The 13200-nt window shown below is 36.6% G+C and overlaps 1 protein-coding gene across 4 annotated transcripts; it reads left to right on the top strand.

Moving 5' to 3' along the window:
* Nucleotides 1–4982: 4982 nt before the first annotated feature.
* LOC116199640 (protein ENHANCED DISEASE RESISTANCE 2-like) lies at nucleotides 4983–12848 on the top strand. Of its 4 annotated transcripts, none has more exons than XR_004155575.1 (22): nucleotides 4983–5400; nucleotides 6569–6643; nucleotides 6816–6869; nucleotides 7263–7328; nucleotides 7543–7601; nucleotides 7761–7837; nucleotides 7923–8033; nucleotides 8357–8391; nucleotides 8492–8592; nucleotides 8672–8767; nucleotides 9185–9249; nucleotides 9414–9485; nucleotides 9612–9782; nucleotides 10023–10219; nucleotides 10380–10446; nucleotides 10833–11008; nucleotides 11234–11335; nucleotides 11419–11504; nucleotides 11658–11801; nucleotides 11907–12002; nucleotides 12199–12300; nucleotides 12447–12848. XR_004155575.1 is itself a non-coding variant. In XM_031530090.1 (22 exons), exons 1-22 carry the CDS (start codon nucleotides 5167–5169, stop codon nucleotides 12537–12539), a joined length of 2235 nt encoding a protein of 744 aa, XP_031385950.1. In that variant the 5' UTR covers nucleotides 4984–5166; the 3' UTR covers nucleotides 12540–12848. The 4 variants fall into 4 exon arrangements, 3 of the variants coding, with proteins under 3 accessions (XP_031385950.1, XP_031385949.1, XP_031385951.1); XM_031530090.1 differs by having other exon boundaries at nucleotides 4984–5400; nucleotides 10839–11008; nucleotides 11457–11504; XM_031530089.1 differs by having other exon boundaries at nucleotides 4985–5400; nucleotides 11457–11504.
* The last annotated feature ends 352 nt before the right edge of the window (nucleotides 12849–13200 follow it).

Raw genomic sequence — 13200 nt, forward strand, 5'->3', positions numbered from 1 at the left:
TAACAGAGTTCATCCATTCGCAGGGGGTGTTCGAGTTCGATAAAGAAAAAGATACCCTGACCATTTTTCCACGGTAAGGGAAAGCCACCTACATGGCTCCGAGGAGTTTGTCGATCACCAATGGATCGACAAGTAGAGAAAAAGAAAATAAATTTTAGGCATGGAAGTGCTTTTAAAACCCTTAAAAACTCACATTCAACTTGTTTCCCTCAAAATTCTCTCAAATCGTGTGATGGTGACTAGGAGAATAGAGCACAGGCAGCTTCGATGCCTAACGATTAGTTGAGTTGTGAGTCTATGCAGGATTAGATCGAGGTCGTCGAGGAACTAATCTCTTTGTGGCAAACTCAAATGGCGAGGAACGATGAGAGGGAAAGGGAACCTCTCTGTGTCTTACAAAGTCGCAGTGTATTTTCTCTCTTTTAGGGTTTTTCATCGTTCTTCATTAAGTCGATGAGCTACTGTGCACAATCTTACATTATGCTCTCTGCATTGCATTCAGTAACTTTACTCTCTTTTTTTTTAATTAGTAAGTATCATTCAATTTCGGGTATCGATTTCGGTTCTGGGTATCTTGTAGGTAGGAACCGGAACCGATCTGTATAATAGAAAATATAGAATATAATTGAAATTAATGAAAAACTTATTTATGTTTAATACTTATGAACTCCCCTTTGATGGTAAATGATTCTAATTTATATATATATATATATTAATTGATATTTCATATAGTATATAAATTAATATTTCTCCACGTTAATCTTAAACTAACTTGTCAATGTTTGTAATTAGAAAATCACGATCACAAATAATAAGCCATGTGTGGCCTATTAATTTTAAGTATACGAACTTTACTTGCAATAGGGTTCGAGTTTCATAAGAGTATCTTATCATTAGCGTAACTTTGCATTTCATAGAAAAAATTAAATTCATATCAAATATTCAACGTCAAATAGAAAAAGATTATTTATATTGGTAATAAATTGAAATAGACTTTTTATTAATTGTTTGGTTTTAAGTGATTCGGTACTTGTTCTCCTAAAGCGAGGTCTCGTATGCGAAGCTTGTAATTAGAGAAAATCTACTTTCTGCATAGTTTTATCTTGTTAGTAGACTGACTTTACTTGGACCTAAATTAATTAGGCCTATAGAACTTCCAGATAGCATGTGGTATATACACAAGAGATTATTTAAATAAACTGGTGATTATAAATTGAAGTAGGCTTTTTACCATCGTGATGTCATTTTGGTTAGTTCGTCGTTTATTTCTCTACAGTAAAGTCTTAGTTGTGAGTTTTTGTAGTTGCAAAAAGTCTACGATCGTGATGTGCGTTACACCAACCTCGCTAGAACCTAGATTATTCAGGCCCGTTAAACTTTTGGATATCAGGCGGCGAAGACCGAGAAGGAAAAAATAAAGGTTTATATAGATAAATTAAATTTAAAAGTAAAAATATTTATTTTATTTAAAAAAAAAAGAGTGAGACCCTGTAGAGAGGATGGACCAATAAACAATAATATGAAGTATGCTTTATCCTATATTCGTGTTTTATATCAATGGACATTCATTGATTACTGATTAAAATAATTTGCTTCTACTTAAATAAATAAATAAATAAATATGCTTCTTTTCTTGGACTTTAATCAAACCATTTGTTTCTTTTCTCTTTTTTAGTTTTTTCTTTTCTTTTTTGTTATTAGGTGTTAGAGAAAGTATCTCCCATCATTAGGAAATTTTACGGTGCGTTTGGATTCAGAGTTAAAATAATTTTGATTTTGATTGTGGAAAATGACAAATGAGTTGTGATTATAAATTTGACTTGGGAACTGTGTATTTTTGTTGTGTAGTGTGTTGAGTTAAAGTTAAAATTAAAGTTAAAAATTAAAATGATTTTAACTCCCAAAACAAACAGGCCCTTACATTTGATAACAAATACATAAAGTAGTTTAGATTATTAGAGATGAATATTTCATTTCGTATTCGATTCATATTAATTACTACTTAGGCATATTATTTTAGGTTTGCTCTCACCCGTTGACAAATATATAGATAAGTTGGTCATTATGATCAAGTAGTTCTATGTGATATATATATTTTTTTGGTTAGTATATCTATCTTACTCTATTGGTTTTAGGGTTCGATATATTAAATTTGTCGTTATGACGACAACTGATGTGATGCAGTTATATGAGTTGGATCTGTTGTGTCAAGGTATTCATTGATGCCAAACTTCTAAATGAAACAAGATTGTAAAAGCAATTCAAAAGACAAGAAGTTTTGTGATTGTAGGACTATAACAGCAGCAAACATAATTGTTTTTCCAGGTTAGATCACTCAAGGACTCACAAACGAACTGTTAGGTTCAACTTTTATGCTCGTATTTATTTTTTTTTTCCCAATAAACCTTGTGTCTCGTTTGTTCATCGATCTCAAACCTTCGGCTGATATGAGATTCTAGAACAATTTGAAGCCCATTTCGGACCATGTCATGAAGCCCATTACTTAGGCCCATAAGGGAACTCTTTAATTATGGGATTCCGCGGTCGAGCCCAATCCAAGTCAAGCCTGGGCCATTCCCAGTGCACCAGCTTCCCTTAGCAGGATCCGACGTGGTCGGCCGAGACAAGAAGCCGACTAACATGACCTTTGTCACCAGCACTCCACACACCGAAGCTAGTCTTGGACATCGCTTTGGCTCCGAGGCGATCAAAGTCGCAGGAGATATGAGATTTTTGTACATAAAATAATACAGTTGTTTTAGAAATTGTACTAACTTTGTGATGATTGAGTTAAAAGAAGGAAGGAGCTATGATATGCTATCATATGGGAAACCTTTTCCTTTTCCTTTTTTTTTTTGGGTTGGAATTCTTCAATTTCAATCTCAGCAATCTGAAAATGACTGTCAATTAAGTTGGGTGGGTGATGCCATTGATGCCCTTATCCAGCTATCCCAAATAAAATTGCTTTTGCCGACATGTTGGTCTTTAGATTCTAGCCCACTTCATTTTCCATTATCCTTTTTCTTCTATCTATATATATATATATATATGTATATATAATAATTGAAATTTTCACCCCCTTTTTTTTTCGAGTCTCTGGGTTATTTTTATCTTTTGTTTTGGCTATAGAATTTCCACAAGTTCAATTCACAATCGAGTATAGGCTCAGTTTAAAGGAGCATGAACAAATATACAAAAATATATACTTTGTTTGATTTTAGAGTTTATTTTTAATTATACTCTACTTAACTCCACTTATTCTCAATTCAACAACACAATTATTATTTTTTCATTTTTCTTCAATTTTTTAACAATTCAATTCAATTTTTAATACTAAATTTTCTCAACTATTCGTGATTTTTTTTATAATTTAACAATACAATTATTATTTTTTCTCAATTATTCATTATTTTTTCACATTTTTTCTTATAATTCAACAACACAATCATTACAACTCAATTAATATATATATATATATATATATAACTCAATTCTAATCTTAAACAAGGTATAAATGATTGGATAAACTACGAGTATTTCAAATAACTCTTGAAGTTTTAATAAAACAAAAATATAATTTTTAAAAGATTATTATCATTCCTCTCGTTGGGGAGTTCTCGTCAGTGTTAAAGTTGCTTCCTTTCTCGTAAAAATTACCGACTGATAGATAATACGCTGATGTGATTTTGAACTCTTAGAAGAAACCGATACTTTCCGTTGGCTGAGGAAATAAAAAATGCCGTTGGACTTTTTTTCTTTATAGATAAATATATTTTAACCTCCTCTGCCCAAAATTGTGTTTTAAGTCGTTTGCTTGGCACCCTAATGGGGTGACTGTCGATTGAAAATTCCGTTAATATTCCTGTCCGCAACTGTAAACTTCCTCCTTACAGAATTCAGCAGCTGCATAAGGAAACAAATTCAGACTAAAGAAAAAAAAAACAGAAAACCTTATAAAAATAAATAAACAATTAATTACGACGAAAAAAAGAGAGATTTTTTGTCTTTAATTAATTGAAATTGGTCTGACAAGACAACGAGCAAGTGCAACGTGGACTCTCCGCGTACAATTCCAAGGTACAGTTCTGACACGCCCAGAGGTTTGGTTGACCCGATTTACGCGATTGGACGGTAGCCGGCCCCACCTGCTTTTATATATATGCCTTCTGGGGCCCCACAGGGTGACGTGTACATGGCCCTTCCATCGATGACAACGAATTCCAAACTAGCTATAGCTATAGCTAAAACGGATCTCTCTTTTGTTTTACACATTTTTCAAATGCGCCTCTTGCTTTTCAGTTTTCGTCCACTTAATCCCCTTAACTTTTCTCTTTACACCCATTAGGGCCATTACGACCGTCAATATGTCATATTTTTCTCAACAAGATACACACACACACACATATATATATATATATGCCTGTGAAAGAAAATGGGCATTCGTAACGCTGATATCATTAGAACTTCACTTATTTTGGATAAATTTTGCTAACATCAATATTACTAACAATCTCGGAAGTTATGTATTTCTTACAATTTTCAGAAATTCAACATCATTCATTGCTTAGACAATTTTCCATAGAAAGGCAATAATTTGTGAAGTTTATAGGTTCAATAAGATTGAAATGTTAGATATTTAGTTACTTAAATATTGGAGTAATTATATAGTACAATCATCTTCAAGATCGTTATTCAGTAAAAAAAAAAATCTTCAATATCGTTGAATGATTAATAAGTGATTACATTAAACGATAATCGCACCACAAATTTCCCAAGTTGCTCTAGTTCCTGGACATGACAATGTACCCGAGGAATAGGAAATCAGAGCGAAGGGATGGGAAGAGAAGTGCAGGGACTGAAATGGAAAAAGGGTTACACTTGGGGGGCCAAATGTTGATTACCTTCTGCGACACGGCGAGAAGAACGCAAACGGACAAAACATATGCAAGAACAGAAGAGAACACTCTACCCTTTTCCCCTTCTCCATTTTTTCCCACGTCGAACCCAAATTTGTCTCTCTGTTTTATTGAAAAAAGAAAACCATCTCTTTCCATCGTCTCTTCTCTCTCTCTCTCTGATTCTCCCTCCCTTTCCCCCAACCCCCTCTAATCCGATCTCATTCTCATTGGTTTTCCTTTTGATCAATACTCGGGGGAGAAGAATACGATGGAGGTTGAGACGGCGTCTTCCCACCACAAGAGGGATGGATCGATGAGCAGCGTGGCCAGCAGCGTTGCCAGCAGCCCCGATGGCAAGAGGGAGCTGTTCGAGTTCTTCGGCTGGGTCTTTCACCTCGGCGTCAACTCAATCGGGCACGAGTATTGCCACCTGAGGTTCTTATTCATACGCGGCAAGTATGTCGAGATGTATAAGCGCGACCCCCATGAGAATCCCGGCATTGTAAGCTCTTCTTTTTTCAGAGTCTGAAAGCTTTTCCTGTTATGCACACTCATCTTTGTCAACTGGCTCGTGTTCAATTTTCGTTCTTGGACATGATTTTCTTGAAATGCTGTGCAATTTATTTATTTATTTTTTCTGACGTTTCCCTCTTGATTCTTTGCCCTGTGGTTCTCCACTGGACCATTAGCTCAGCTCACTGGGGAGCTGTATTGTTTTCTAATTTTTAATCTTGGACGTGGTTTTATTTTTTGTGGCATCGAAACCTTTTCATTCTCATGTCCTCTTTCTGTCATTTAGCTCTGGATATGTACATTTTCGTGAAGTGATGCTTGTTGTAAAACCTCTTCCCTATTCTTTTTTTTTTCCCCTTGAAATGCATACTCTCGATTCATTTGTTGAGCTGGTGTTAGATTGTCTTCACTTCTCAGTTTTCAATCTTGGATATAGTTTGTTCAAATGCCATGTTTGAATTGAAGCAGATGTTTCATTAGCTGTGAGCTGCTCATGTTTTTCATTATTTTTCACCTTGTTTTCATTTATTCAAATTATTCTTGGCTAGGATTTTTTCGATTACAATTTTTGTAAGTGAAGGTCCTGCCTTTATGGTGCTCAAGATGTTGCTAAAATATACTCTTTCAGAATTTGCCAACCGAAGTTGTTTGAATTGAATGTGTCCTGTACAATGGCATGGTCGTTGGTGTTCACGTCAGTTGCCTTGAAATTAAGATCTTGATAAGACGGTGGAAATACGGATGGCAGCTGTGCAGATATGGCGTGGAAATCGAATCATTAGGTGCCCCTAGCATTCCATGTCATCAACCTAGTTAACCAATCACCGGTTCTCCTTGTGCTGTAAATTCATTGATGTGTTTTTGACCATGCACGCTTGCTTTGAGTGGTAGGTAACATGGTGATGGAAGTACCAAAAAAATAATAAGCTAAAGTACCATTTCCACTAGTTTTGTGAACGGAGAATGCGAGACATTCTAGTGAAGAATGAGTATGATTTGTTCAAAGACGTGAGAGAGACGGCAATCAACTTTTTGGTTCTTTTTCGTGGAAGTTGTGATGAGCTTTCCTCGAATGGATTACTCATTGTCACCCTAAAGATTGATACGGGAAAAGTTTCAGTTAATTTGTTGTAACGTGTTGGTTATCCTTGGTGCAGAGACCGATTAGGAGGGGTGTCATAGGTCCCTCGCTTATGGTAGAGGAGCTAGGACGTCGGAAGGTCAATGATGGGGTAAGGCTTTTCCAACCTGTTGCATTCTTCCCTCGTCAGGCCTAGGATATCTCTTTCACTACATATGTATCTCTGGAAACCTTTGGACTTGATAACTAATGGATGATTTCAATTTTTTTTTGTTTTTGTTTTTTTTGTTTTTTTTTCTGAGAGTGCTTTTCTTTCTTAATAGGATGTATACGTCATTCGATTTTATAGTCGGCTGGATGAGACAAAGAAAGGAGAAGTAAGTTATCTTCCTCCTTATTCAGTTATTTCAGCAGTTTGTATCGCTTCTGAGGATGGGATGACTTCTAAGTTCTATGGATATGCTCAGCGGAACCTCTGAATCTTGTTCTTTTCTTTTTCATGCTCCACTTCCAAAGTTAATGCTGTTGTATTACTTAACTGGCAGTAGATGTGCTGAAGCTTTAAATTCAGCTTAACCTATAATCTCTATCATTTATCAGGTTATTGCATTAACTTCTAATCCAAATGCCGCCTTTGCTGTAAAATTGTCTATCTAGTTGAAGTTTTCATACAATATCAGACCAACAAATGATTTGAATTAGCGATGGTTTCAGAAAGGAATTTTGTATTTTCTCAAGGGTCTGAAAGATGACAGTTTCTTTGCTTTAAGATTGCATGTGCTACAGCTGGGGAAGCTCAAAAGTGGATGGAAGCTTTTGACCTCGCCAAGCAACAGGTTCTACAAGCTGTGTGATGAGATTATTACATGCATGAGTTTTCCAGTTAATCCGTTTTTCAACTTAACTTGCCCTTCCTTTTCTATTTCCATTTTCGCCGAATATTTTGATGCTCATTCAGGCAGAATTTGAGATTCTTGAAGTGTTGATATCTCAATTCTCATGTGGATTTCCATTAGTAGTAGTAACTCAGTGATTCTACAATACGAACAGGCTGTCTACGAGCTTTCAAGGGGTGGTAGTGCCAGAGACAAATTGAATGTGGAGACAGAGTATGCTTAATAACCAGCCTCTTCTATATGATTATATACTAATTTGGTTTTGATTTACTAATATGTCTTTTTAAGTTCAAAAAATATATTTCTCCTATTCTCTCGTAGCACACCATGTTGTTATTATCCTTACCCCTTCTTTACCTTTATATTGTGAAGGATCAACCTAGCTGGGCATCGGCCTAGAGTGAGGCGTTATGCCCATGAGTTAAAGAGACTCATCAGAATTGGGCAAGGTGAGCCAATATATATTGCCTATCTCTTCAAATTTTCCAACTAGAACTTTTATTTGTTTTATATATGAATTTCGGTCACTTGCAGGTCCAGAGACTCTCTTGCGGCGTTCCTCCACTTTAGGTAATGGTTATTTTCAGAGCAATGCAGGAGATGTGATTGAAGCCAATGACTGGAAATGTGTCCGTACCATTAATGGTATGATACTCCTATCTTTTGGTCCTTTTTTTAATTATTATTATAATAAGTGGCCTCAACAGGAGAATGGTGCTCATATCTTAGATTACCAAAACAGAACTATCTACCTTCTCCTGCCAAATTGTGAAATCCTATGACCTCAAAGCTTGTGAAGAAAGACGAAGTGAAGAAAGGGGGGGTCTGATAAAATTGTGCTTCTGACCACCACTTTTTATACTTGCTTTACATAATTTGATGTGTTACTTTCGGTAGACGAAAATTAGATTTTTGCTTATGAGAGACCTAGTTCCTTCACTTTGGAATGTTCTTTTCTTATTTTCCAGGAACCAGAATCCTTGAGGATGTTTCTGATTCAAAGGTATCCAAGGCTCTCTAGCTTGCTCTCTCCACGCTTGGTATATTTTTCCCGAAGTGCTACCTTCAACACTGGAACTCTTGGTATCTGCTATTCTTGCTAGGCTGGAAAAAGTGCGCTTGTGAAGGCTGTTGCAGTGATTGAGGCCAGTGCAGATACTATTTTTGAAATGATACTGAACCTCGAGCGGCATCATAGATATGAGTAAGATACATTTCCTCATGTTCTGAATTCCTTTACTTCAGTTACATTACATCAGTCCCTCTTTATGATATCCCTGCAGGTGGGACACTTTCAGTGGTGATTTGGAGCTCATAGATTCTTATGATGGTCACTACGATGTTGTGTACGGGACATTTGATCCAAAATATCTTACTAGGTAATGTTATTGAATTTTTAATCACATTTTTGTGTTTGCACTGTTGTGTAATCAAATTTCTCTTAGATTTTTAAGTGCTGGTATCAAATTTCCCGAGCAACTAATTCTCCTATTGAATTTCATTTGAATAGATATGAAAGCATAGCCACCTAGTATTGCTTATAACATCTGCCTAAGTGGGAGTATAGTGTGACCCTAAAGCATTGGATTTTTTGACATCAAAAGAAGAAAGTTATTCGATTTTTTTTCCTTGTATCCCTTTATTTTCTTCTGAGATATAACTGTAACGGCTTTTATAATTCAAATCAATAGCTTGGCTAAACAACTATTTGGGTTCTGTTTTTTAAAGCCATTTGTAGTTTTCTCTGAATATTTGTTTGAGATAGTTTTACATACAACAGCTGTCATCTCCTGCAGATGGACTTCAAAAAAAGATTTCATCTTCTCAAGGCAGTGGTTTCGTGCACAGGATGGGACGTACAGTAAGTATCAATACCAAGCTATGTTTGTTTTATTATTGAATATAATTATCAAAGAAGATTACATATTTCATATAAGATTGTTTTAAGTGGAACAACTTTTCAGAAGTTAATTATATATGAGATGCATGTTTCTGGGCTAACTATTGCACATTTTTCCTCAATAGCAATAATGCAACTTCCGGCAATACACAAGAAAAGGCCTCCAAGATCAGGATATAAGCGCATCACAGTTAACCGTGAGATTCTGGATCTTTTACATATTATAGTTCTTTTGCCAAACTTCCTATGCATTTGTTTCAACTTGCTTAAAATAACAGGTGGATAATTATTGAACTGTTTCTTCTCTTGATTTGATTTTGTAGCCTCCACATGGGAGATTAGGGCTATAAACACGCCAATGGGCATGAATACAGCCAAATGTCTGGTGACACATATGTTGGAAATAAATTCAGTTGGGTGGTGTAGATGGAAGAATGATCATTGCTCAAAGTTTGAGAAGACTGTACCTTATGCCTTGCTGTGCCAAGTCTCTGGTGGAGTAGCCTATTCCTTGATTTCTAACTATGTCATGGTTGGAATTGGTTTAAATCAAATGGACTGGCTATGACTGGTTACCCAAAAAAAGAAAAAAAGTAATGGCAAATCTTTCCAAAATCACAAGAACATAGTTTATCACCGGAGAAAGTTCATATTAAGAAGATTAGATTCATCTGCATTTCATGATTGTCTTTTGAGCTGTCAAATTACATGTTTTACTTCGTGGTTTTTTTCAGGCCTGAAGGAGTATGTTGAAGCTAACCCTGTACTCAAGTCAGAAGCTGCTGCGGCCTTCTCCCAAGTAAAAGTCTCAGATTTGTCGAGTTCTAACAGTGACTATGAGGATATAAATGGAGAGGATGAGTTCTATGATGCCGTGTCTGCTGACTCTTCATCATCAGAAGGAAGTGATGATGAAGAAACTGACGAGAAGGTTCCTATGCTTTTATTCGCTGGAAGTAATATCATAATATCTTTATCGTATATGAGCGCCATTATCTTCTATTTCCAAATGAGAATATTATCATCATCATCATTGTTGTTGTTGTTATTTTATTATTAATTATAAATTGAATAACATAAAGTTCTATCAGGTTAAGAAGGTGAGACTGAAGAATGTGTCGTGGGCTATAGCAGGCTTGGCTTTGAAGAAGTTATCAGGTTACTCCTTTTATAAAACACTCAAATCCGACACAAGCTACAGCCAGTTTTGATTCTTCTCTTCTTGAACAATACATAAGGGAGAAGGGGGGAAAAAATGATGACTCATTCCAAAGTAAGCAGAAGACGATGAGTTTTGGACAATACTTTATGAGATGTGTTTCTCATTTTAAGCATAAAATCTTGTCCATGTTTGTAACAAAGAAAAAGGTTTTAGAGAAATGACCATAAGGCACATGCGAATCTGGAGAACCGATAAACTGGAATTGCTTTCCAGAAGCAAACAGGACAATGTTCATATCATTTGGTGACTGAAACTATTTTTCTATGAGAAAAAATGATTTGGTGGTCGAGACATGTAGTAGCTGCCTGCTCCTTGAATGCAGGAACAGATGCACGTAACGAACTCGACCGATGTGTAGCTCCCATCAGCATTGATCTGAGCAACTTCCGTGGTTCCTTAGCCAGAGGGAAGGATGATTCTGACAAAGACTGCTGGAGTTCTCCTAGTGGTGATGGATTCGCGATACGAGGAAAAGATTACTTAAGAGATAACACGAAGGTATGTTCTTCCTGCAATGGACTATTTTGGGTTAATCGTACTATGAACTTCATGACTTATGTACTCTTGCTCTTGGTAAAAGCACCGATTACCTGGAAAAGAGAGCAATTACCTGTGATTTTCCTTTCCTTGTTTTTTTTTTTTTGGGGGGGTGGTTGTGTGGGGGGAATCCCTCACAGAAGTTTCCATGAAACTAATGGAACTATAACTCAATTCCTTTTCCAGGTGAAGGGAAGCAACCCTCTTCTTCAACTGATTGCGGTTGACTGGTTGAAAGTGGATGGGAAACTCGATAATGTTGCGCTGCATCCTAAATGTCTTGTACAGGTATTACCCGATATTTGTGCCTAATACGAGAAAAAATATTCTTCTTTCAGGAGATGACTTTAGTTTTTCTTTCAATGTGGCAGCTGGTTATGGTTCCTAATATCTGTTATTGTCCTTACAGTCCGAAGCTGGGAAAAAGCTTCCTTTCATTCTTGTCATCAACCTTCAGGTATAACTTTTGGGTACTTTCGTCTTTTATGTAAATGAATTTTTGTGCTGACTGTGTTATCCTTGAGCAATATTAAGTTGAGCTACTATCTCAGTGAATGATGATGAGAGTCGAAAGAAACTGATAGCTTTCTCTTCTTTCCGGTGACCTCAGGTTCCAGCAAAACCAAACTACAGTTTGGTCTGTTATTTTGCTGCTGATAGGCCCGTAAGTAAGAAATCGTTGTTGGCTAAATTTGTCAACGGAACAGACGCATTTCGGGATGCAAGATTCAAATTGATACCTAGTATAATCGAGGTATGACATGTAACCACAGTAATATGGTACCTTTTTCTATTCCGCAAAAAATTAACTTATTTTCCTTGGGATGCTATCTAGAAGGTAATGTGAATATGACTGCAGGGATATTGGATGGTGAAGCGAGCGGTTGGAACGAAAGCTTGCCTCCTCGGGAAAGCTGTAACCTGCAATTACCTTAGACAGGACAACTTTCTGGAGGTAATGATGATGATAATAACGATTACCTACGTTTCTTTTTTTCTTGGGGGAGCTCTACATAGGCCGGTCTGGGAGAGATCTTTTTCTTTCCTGGATAGAAATTTGTGGGTCCCTTGAAAAGTAATATGGGAACCGCGGCAATTGAACCTTTTCATTTAAGCGACAAAGATGGCACACAAATCTTTCCCTTTTGTAGATCGATGTGGATATCGGATCATCTTCGGTAGCGAGGAGCGTCATCGGTCTTGTACTTGGATACGTGACGAGTATAGTTGTTGATCTTGCAATTCTTATAGAGGTTCGTGATCATACCTCTTGGAGTCATTATCTATGAAACATGTCCTCTCCTTCATTATCTATGAAACATAACCTCTCCTTGAAACGTGTGATAGTCTTTGGTTCTGTTGAGCTATAATGCAATACTGATAGGAGCTTTATTTTCAGGCAAAGGAAGAGACTGAATTACCTGAGTACATTCTTGGAACTGTCCGGCTAAACCGTTTGAAGCCTGAGTCCGCTGTACAGTTTGGAGTTTGAGGATACCTGCACATCAAAATTCTTTCTATCCACTAGAGAGCTAACTTCCCCGACAGAACAAGTTTTAATCAGTGTTACCGTCGTCAAATACGAGTTGCTCGCACCTATTCTTCCTAGGATCTTTGGAGGAGACTGCACTCTCATTTACATCGGGAGCAATTTGCTTTTGTTATGATGACTAAAGATTGATTGGATATTGAAGACAGATATGAGATATAATTGTTCAGCCTGAGAGATCTACATGAGATTGTTATATATATGTATGGCGTGTGGCTGCTTCTCCAGTGGATTTACATTTTACCACATTAATACCTTCGCGTCATCTCCTTCCAATTCGACCAGGTCACCATGTTTGGTAGACTCTTTACCATAACATAAGAACATGATAAAGCTATATGAAAAATATCTGCTGCTCTGCTTCCTAGGTATCATGATCGGCGATACTCTGCCTGGGGGGTGGAACTGCTGCTCATTCATTGGTAATTGTTGATTTTAATCGATTAAGGGCTGAGATCTTGCACTTTTAAGCCCTTCCATGAGTAATATTTCGTCAATTAACATGAAGAAAGCAGCCATTTAGCCAGTCTGCTCCATGACTACTGAACACCATACCTGCCTATTCATTCCATTATTATTAGAGACCTTATTTAATTCGATACAT

This window comes from Punica granatum, chromosome 3 (assembly GCF_007655135.1).
Source record: "Punica granatum isolate Tunisia-2019 chromosome 3, ASM765513v2, whole genome shotgun sequence".
NCBI classification, from domain to species: domain Eukaryota; kingdom Viridiplantae; phylum Streptophyta; class Magnoliopsida; order Myrtales; family Lythraceae; genus Punica; species Punica granatum.

What these genes read in the sequence shown, in the direction of transcription:
- LOC116199640 (XM_031530089.1), top strand. Translation starts at nt 5,167, where the DNA reads ATGGAGGTTGAGACGGCGTCTTCCCACCACAAGAGGGATGGATCGATG. An exon ending in TGATACCTAGTATAATCGAG is followed by an intron (nt 11,802 to 11,906) that starts GTATGACATGTA and finishes ATATGACTGCAG; the next exon opens with GGATATTGGATGGTGAAGCG. An exon ending in GACAGGACAACTTTCTGGAG is followed by an intron (nt 12,003 to 12,198) that starts GTAATGATGATG and finishes TCCCTTTTGTAG; the next exon opens with ATCGATGTGGATATCGGATC.